General features: G+C 38.5%; 1 protein-coding gene across 1 annotated transcript in view; it reads left to right on the top strand.

The window, feature by feature from the left end:
• Positions 1–7,563, top strand: part of LOC106085424 (uncharacterized) — a 38,895-nt gene extending 31,332 nt beyond the window's left edge. The window contains 3 exon segments of the mRNA XM_059361477.1: positions 6,660–6,756; positions 6,841–7,139; positions 7,211–7,563. Of these exon segments, the coding sequence (XP_059217460.1) occupies positions 6,660–6,756; positions 6,841–7,139; positions 7,211–7,563 (749 nt within the window).
• The last annotated feature ends 1,633 nt before the right edge of the window (positions 7,564–9,196 follow it).

Here is a 9,196-nt window from a genome sequence, read left to right on the forward strand (position 1 = left end):
CAAAGCGGTTTGTGTCTCTGCTAGTTAAATTCGGAATTTATCTTCACGCGCATCAATTTATTATGCTTTCCGAGAGTAACAGGGCAAGGAGGAGAGTGATTCGTCGTACCTGCGGTCTCCGAGCCGAAGGACAGCCATCAAAATATACCGTGGACGAAGTTACGAATGTCATCCCTGGAATCTCAAATCTCTGCACCGATGCAATTGTCTTTAACCTGTCTTCGAAAACGTTTGCAGTACCCGATGTCTGGATGATGTGCAGCCTCGGAAGAACCCGAGTAAGGGGGAGTCGTACAGGCCGATCTCCTTTCTCTTACCAGTAGCCAAGACACTTGAGGGATTACTCCTTCCGAGCCTCGTAGGAGAATTTCCATTCTCCTACAACTGCTTTGTATACCATCATCGCACACATATGTCAGGGCTTTTATCTGCCCAGGCCATATGATAGGACAGTCCTCGTGACACTAGACCTATCGAAGGCATTCGACACTGTCAGCCATGTCAAACGTACCTCGCCAGGCCTGAAACGATGGGTTGCAAATTATCTGTATGGTTGCCAGTCATTTGTGGAATTTAGAGATAAGAAGTCCGAGCACCGTAGAGTGAAGCAGGGAGTTCCCCAAGGCGCTGTGATATCTCCGGCACTGTTTAATCTCTACCTATAATCCATCCCACCCCGTCCCCCCAGGACGGAATAAAGATCGTATCATATGCGGGCGATTGTACGATCATGGCATCAGGCTACCCACCCATTGATAACATCTGCGATAGGTTAAACGTTTACCGCAACGAACTTGCCTCTTATTTCGCTGCAAGGGATCTGCATGCAAACTTTCAGCCAAATCGGAAAATAATTTCGTTCGCTAGTGGCTCAAGAAGTCAAGACCCCAGATCGGTTTATATGGCAGCTATATCAGGTTATGGACCGATTCGAATTATTCTTAACACAGTTATTGGAAGTCATAACAAAACATGTCGTGCAAAATTTCAGTCAAATCGGATAGGAATTGTGCCCTCTAGCGGTTCAAGAAGTCAAGATCCCAAATCGGTTTATATGGCAGGTATATCAAAACATGGACCTATATGGCCCATTTACAATCCCAACCGACCTTCACTAAAAAGAAGAATTTGTGCAAGATTTCAAGCGGCTAGCTTAACTCCTTCGAAAGACAGACAGACGGACAGACATGGCTAGTTCGACTTAAAATGTCAAGAATCAAGAATATATATACTTTATGGGGTCTTAGACGAATATTTCGAGGTGTTACAAACAGAATGACGAAATTAGTATACCCCCATCCTATGGTGTAGGGTAAAAAATTGAGGTAACTTTACCAATTTCACTGTAACAAGAATTTTGGCAATTTTCGATGTGGGGTGGTATATATTCATCCATTTAACAATATCAATGTAGGAACCACGTGCTTAATTTCAAAATGCTATAAATAAATAAAAGTCTTAATTTTTTTCTATTTGCTCCAACGTACAGCTGAAACGCCGTTTGATTGGAAAACGTGCGAAATGTCATGTCGCATAAAATACTACTGATAAGAACTCACATTCCTTTCAATGATCGCCAAATACATGCGAATTTTTGTGCATTAAACATGTCGGTAGGTTATTTATTTGATTTGAAGCGTCAAAACTACGCAAAGCGGCATATTAAATAAACATATGTAAATACATAAGCCTGTATGAATATGGCTTAAGGCTTATATTAGGTGCGTATGTCGGTGAAAAATAAGTTTAAGTTTGGGTTTTAAGTCAACATCAAGACTATTTGGCACATTTAAACAAATATTTGCACATCTGTGACATTTATGATATTAACCAAATAAAATGGCAAACAATTTTAGCACATGAATTGTTTCCGACAAAATGTATCCGTTTAGAAGACGTCATCAACATAACAATTGTATAACGTTTTTTTGTGGTAAATAATTTTTAATTGCCGAACACAGGGGCGAAACGATTTCCGGTTTGCAGAAATATGTTTGTTGGATCTAGTTCCGGTGCCAGAAAGATTTTGAAAAAACCCGCTTATTACAGGGCGGCCATCATGCAGTATAGACTCATTTAGGCGATGAGTAAAGCTCAAATTAACCTCACTAATGATAGTGACATTTTATTGGGTTGCCCAAAAAGTAATTGCGGATTTTTTTAAAAGAAAGTAAAGGCATTTTTAATAAATCTTAGAATGAACTTTAATCAAATACACTTTTTTTACACTTTTTTTTCTAAAGCAAGCTAAATGTAACAGCTGATAACTGACAGAAGAAAGAATGCAATTACAGAGTCACAAGCTGTGAAAAAATTTGTCAACGTGACTATATGAAAAATCCGCAATTACTTTTTGGGCAACCCAATACCTCTTTATGGTAAACTAGCTGAACCGGGCCCGCTCCGCTGCGCATTCTTTTACTTTATATGGAACAGAAGTATCCTTGGAATATTTATTTTCGACAATTAAAGATCTTTTAGTGAAATACCATGCTACGAAAATAGTATATCGCTTGACTAACAGTTTAACAATATAAGTGCCTTTATCTGAATCCCATATGATCTTTACTGGGCTACGTAAGGTGTACTCCATTCTTAAAATACTTCATTTCAGCCCGATATTCTCATGATGTCTGATTTAGTGGTGTTTTCGGAGGAGAGGTGGTCCCCCAGATACTTGGCCCTGAAAAAATATCAGCATCGTGCTCTTCTCTTAAATACCATTTTTTTAAACCCCACATTGCCATTGGCTTAAGAGGAGTTTACAGGATGAGGCGTCCCCCTAACACATGGCCCCAAAATAGGTAATCAAATCTTTTCTCAAATACCTTTCATTTGAGCCACATATTGGCATGTTTATCAAATAGGTTATAGAATTCGTTTTCTAATCTCAAATACCTTTCATTTGAACCACATATTGGAATGGTCGAAAAAATTGTTTTCTTTGGGGGTGTTTTGGGAAAGGGGTGATGTCCTAAATACATGGTCCCACATATGGATAACAAATTCGTATTCTACTCCCAAATACGTTTATTTGAGCCCCATATTTTCTAATCTCAAATACCTTTCATTTGAACCACATATTGGAATGGTCGAAAAATTTTTTCCCTTGGGGGGTGTTGCCCAAATACATGGTTCCACATATGGAACCAAATTCGTATTCTATTCCCAAATACCTTTATTTGAGCCCCATATTGCGATGGTCAGTAAAAAATTGCTGTTAGTGGGGTATTTTGGGAAAGGGGTAGACCCCTAGAAAATTGGTCCCGAAAATGGGTATCAATTCTTGCTCTACCCCCCAATAGCTTTCATTTAAGCTCCACATTGACATAGTCGGTAAAAATGCCCGATTTAGGGGTGTTTTGGGGATTGGGGTGGTCACCCAAACACTAAGCCCTGAAAATATATCAGCAACGTACTCTATTCTCATATATCTATATATCATTTATTTGAACCCCATATTGCCATTGGCCTCAAAATTGGATATCAAATTCGTTTTCTAATCTCATTTAAACTCCTTATTGCAAAAGTCGGCAAATATGTCCGGTTTGGGGTATTGGCCCTAAAAACTATAAATATTTAGTTCCACTCTCTTTAAGACCCAAATTGTCTTGGTGAGCAAATATTTCCTATTTGGGGGTTGTGGTGGGATGTGCGCTAGACAGTTGGCCCCTAATGTTGATATCCGATGCGTAGTCTACTCCCACATACCATTAATTTGAGCCCCATATTTCCATAGTCGGCAAACATGAGGGGGGGAGGGGTGTTTTGTGGGATGGGTGGGCACTCAGTGAGTTGGCCTTGAAAATATATATCGGATTCGTGTTCCACTTTAAAAACCCCTCTTATTTGAACCTCATATTGCAATAGTCGGCAAATATTTACTATTTGCGTGGTGCTGTGGGGGTGGCGTGGCCCCCATAGACACTTTTCCCGAATATTGATATCAAATTCGTGCTTTACTCCCAAAGACCTTTCATTTGAGCCCCATATTGCTATGGTCGTAAATTTGTCCCCTTTGGGGCATGTTTTTGGTGAGAGACGGCCCCCCAAACACTTGGTCCGATATTTGGATATCAGATTCGTATTCTACATTCAAATACCTTTTATTTAAGCCCCATATTCCTATGGTCAGTAAATAAGTCCCGTTTGGGGGGTGTTTTGGGAAAGGGGTGGACCCCCTCTGTGGACGTGCTCTCACATTTGGATATCAGATTCGTATCTACTCGCAAATACCTTTCATTTGAGTCCCATCTTGCCATGGTCGGTAAATATGTCAGATTTAGGGGTGTTTTGGGGCTTGGGCTGGTCCCCCTAGCACTTGGTCCGACAATTGGATATCAGAAAGGTTTCCTATTCTAAATACCTTTCATTTGAGTCCCATTTTGTCGTGATTGGTCTAAATATATCTTTGGTGGGTTTTAGGGTGGGGTAGCCCCCCTAGGTACCCCACCCGGTATTTGGATACCAAATTTTTATTTTTAGGGTACTATATGTGAGAGCACATAAAATACCGCTTAAATCGCATCACCCATCTCCGAGATCTGGCGTTTCTAAAAATTAGGGTAAGGGGGAGGGTCCGTCCCCCCTTCAGATATCAAAAAATGTAGTACCCTATTTTCACCACGGAGTCATTATGCACCATCTGTGAAAATTCAGCCTTTTCTCTCTATAGGAACACACAAACAAACAAACAAACCTACAAACAAACACAGATTGATTTTTATATAAAAGATATTCACCACATAGCTTATCCGCCAGGAAACGCTATATCTCTAGAAAGGCTCTATTTCTGCGTTTTTATACCTAACACCATAGGATGGGGGTATTCTAATTTCCTCATGCTGTTTGTAACTACTCGAAATATTCGTCTGAGACCCCATAAAGTATATATATTCTTGATCGTCATGACATTCTATGTCGATATAGCCATGTCCGTCCGTCCGTCTGTCTGTCGAGAGCACACTAACTTTTGAAGGAGTAAAGCTAGCCGCTTGAAATTTAGGACAACAACTTCCTATTAGTGTAGGTCGGTTGGGATTATAATGTGCAATATCGGTCCATGTTTTGATATAGCTGTCATATAAATCGATCTGGGGTCTTGACTTCTTGAGCGTCTAGAGGGCGCAATTCCTATTCGATTTGGCTCAAATTTTGCATACGATGTTTTGTTATACTTTTTAATAACTGTGCCAAATATGGTTCAAATCGGTCCATAACCTGATATAGCTGCCATATAAACCGATCTGGGATCTTGACATCTTCAGCCTCAAGACGGCGTAATTATTATCCGATTTGGCTGAAATTTTGTACAACGGCTTCTCCCATCTGAATATGGTCTGAATCGGTCTTTAGCCTGATACAGCTGAGGGTATATAAGATTCGACCCGGCCGAATTTACCACTCGTTTATTTGTTTATACCCAACGCCGAAGGATATAGGTATAAAGTCTATGTATTCTTGATCAGCGTAAAAATCTAAGACCTAAGATCTAGCCATGTCTGTCCGTCTGTCTGTTGAAATCACGCTACAGTCTTTAAAAATAGAGATATTGAGCTGAAACTTTACACAGATTCTTTTTTGTCCATAAGCAGGTTAAGTTCGAAGATGGGCTATATCGAGCTATATCTTGATATAGCCCCCATATAGACCGATTCACCGATTTAGGGTCTTAGGCCCTTAAAAGCCACATTTCGCCAATTCGAATAAGAATTGCGATTTTGCTGAAACTTGGGACAGTGAGTTGTGTAAGAACCTTTGACATCCTTCTTCAATTTGGCCCAGATCGGTCCAAATTTGGATATAGCTGTCATATAGACCGATCCGCCGATTTAGAGTCTTAGGCCCATAAAAGGCGCATTTGTTGTCGGATTTCGCCGAAATTTGAGACAGTTAGTTGTGTTAGGACCTTCGACATGCTTCTTTAATTTGGCTCCGATAGGGCCAGATTTGAATATAGCTGCCATATAGACCGATCTCTCGATTTAAGGTTTTGCGCCCATAAAAGGCGCATTGATTGTTCGATGTCGCCGAAATATGGGACAGTGAGTTGTGTTAGGACCTTCGACATCCTTCTTCAATTTGGTCCAGATCGATCCAGTTTGGATATAGCTGCCATATAGACCGATCTCTCGATTCAAGGTTTTGAGTCCATAAAAGGCGCATTTATTGTCCGATGTCGCCTAAATTAGGGACATTGAGTTGTGTTTGGCTCTTCGATATTTTTCTGCAACTTGGCCCAGATCGGTCTAGAGTAGGCTATAGCTGCCATATAGACCGATATCTCAATTTAAAGTCTTTGTCCCATAAAAAGCGCATTTATAATGCGATTTCACTGAAATTTTACACAGTGACTTATGTTAGACTTTTCGTCATCCGTGTCATATATGGTTCAGATCGGTTTATTTTTAGATATAGCTTCGAAAAAGATCAATATTTTGAACAATGACTTGTATTTATTAATATTTGGTCCAAATCGGAACATATTTCGATATATCTGCTATGGGGCTTAAGGTATCCATTTCCACCGAATTTCGACGAAAGGTGGTTTACGTATATACCCGAGCTGGTGGGTATCCAAAGTTCGGCCTGGCCGAACTTAACGCCTTTTTACTTGTTTAATTTTCTTCTCATATTAATATTCCCTTATTTTGTTACAGATGAATATGGCTGTAGTGGAGCCTTAATCGATGATCGTCACGTTCTAACTGCAGCCCATTGCGTCCATGGTGAAGCGTATCGTGAGAAAAAGGGATTGTAAGCGGTATAGTGTATTGCCAACATTAAGAGTCACTTCATCTAAAGAAATGATATTTTCCCCTAAAAAACATTTAAATGCAGGAAATATGTGCGTCTGGGCGAATTCAATGTCAAGACCGAGCCCGATTGTATAGAGGAACCGAACTATTTGAGTTGTGCCGATGCTGCCATAGACATGGGAGTGGAGAAAATTACCGTGCATCCAGACTACAAGGATTATTCGTTCAACAAATTGAACGATTTAGCAATAATAAGACTGAAACATCCGGTGTCCTTTACCCATTTTGTAATGCCCATATGCCTACCGAACAAAACCGAGCCGGCTCCCTTCAAAGAGGGTCAAATGTTTTCCGTATCGGGATGGGGGAAAACAGATTTGTGTAAGTTGAGAAAAATCTATATAAATACTACTTGGATATATTTTCCTTTGTTTGTTTGTTGTTTTTTATAGTTAACAAATATTTCAACAACATACCCAGTCCCATTAAATTGAAGTTGCGCATACCCATGATGTCAAGAGAGAATTGTACCAAGGTCTTGGATCTGTATGGTATACAATTGGGTCCCAAGCAGTTGTGTGCCGGCGGGGAACATGCCAAAGACACCTGTGCCGGTGACAGTGGAGGACCTCTTATGTATTTTGATCGTAAACACTCGCGTTGGGTGACCTATGGCATTGTTAGTTATGGTTTTACCCAATGTGGTTTAACCGGTCATCCCGCGGTCTATACCAATGTGGCCGACTATACCGACTGGATACGCAGTGTCATAGGCAAATAGCAAAAGTACCCGCAGCCTTTATGAATTTTATGAATGTTGTGAAATTCATAAAATGGGCTTTTATTTTTAGTTAACTAGACTGCTGTGTAGAAAAATTGGTACAATATTTTTATTAATTTTTATTTGTGTGTTTTTAGTGAAAGTACTATTTCATGGATATTTTTTTTTTGTAGATTTTTCTAAGTTCTCATGTTTTATTAATCAAAGAGGAGTCTCATCTTATTTGCCATGCATTTGTTAGTTAATTTGTCTTTGTAATTTATAGTCATTTTATAGTCATAGCGTATTCAAAGTTCCGGTTTTGTAATTTGTCACAGAACTATTGTTTTAATTGTACTCATATTTATATTTTGTATTGATCTGTGACAGATGTTTTCAATGATATATTTTTCTGAAATTGTTTTAAAGCTAATCCGGCTATATGTAAATATTTTACAGTCGCTGTAAATAAATTAATAATTATAAATAACTTAATATATTTTTTTTCTTTAATTTTCTAATGGGGAGGGATAGGGGCAGTTGACCGTGGGAATGAACATCACTAGAATGAAAGGTTTTTATTGATTACAGAAAAGAAATCGTCAGACATACAGGCAGAATGAACAGAGACAACACACCAGTGGTGGACGATTTGGGTGCATTGTTAGCACACTAACCTAGCGTTTCGGTGCCTTGTTATGACCCTAACCAAACCAGGCACTCGAAACGTTCGCCATAAGTGTGTTCTCTGTGTCCATTCCAACTGTATGTCTGGCGATTTCTTTTCTGTAATCAATACCAACCTTTCATTTTAATGATATTTATTCTCATGGTCAATAACCCGTATCTCTCCCCTTTGGGATATTAATAAAGAATATATGGAATCAATGTCCTCGCCGTAATAGACAACCATAACTATTGGGTTGCCCAAAAAGTAATTGCGGATTTTTCATATAGTCGGCGTTGACAAATTTTTTCACAACTTGTGACTCTGTAATTGGATTCTTTCTTCTGTCAGTTATCAGCTGTTACTTTTAGCTTGCTTTAGAAAAAAGTGTAAAAAAAAGTATATTTGATTAAAGTTCATTCTAAGTTTTATTAAAAATGCATTTACTTTCTTTTAAAAAATCCGCAATTACTTTTTGGGCAACCCAATATTTACTAATTTAATGACAACATTCATTTGATAGTTAAAAGAAGTGTTTTAAAAAAATAGACCAACAAAAATGTAAATATGGACTTAGTTGGACCAGAGTAAACCTTAAATATCCACTGTCGTGAATGCACCAAAAAAATTTCCAATTAAAAAAAAAAATTATAAAAAATAAAAAAAAATTAAAGAAACTAAAAAGTTAATAAAATAAAATAAATCAAACTAAAATAAAAATAAATAAATAAAATAAAACAAGTAAAACGGCTTAAAGTTCGGCTGGGCCGAAGTTTGGATACCCATGTAAACAACTTTCCGTCAAAATCCGGTGAAAAATGCATACCTTAGCATCTATATCGAAATATGTTCCGATTTGAACTAAATACTAATAAGTACAAGTCATTGTTCAATTGTGTATAACAAAAAATTGGTATTTTTGGTAGCTATATCTAAAAATAAACCGATCTGAACCATATACAACATGGAGTCGAAAAGCCTAGCATAATGCACTGTGTTATATTTCAGTCA

Source organism: Stomoxys calcitrans, chromosome 2 (genome assembly GCF_963082655.1).
Source record: "Stomoxys calcitrans chromosome 2, idStoCalc2.1, whole genome shotgun sequence".
Lineage (NCBI taxonomy): Eukaryota > Metazoa > Arthropoda > Insecta > Diptera > Muscidae > Stomoxys > Stomoxys calcitrans.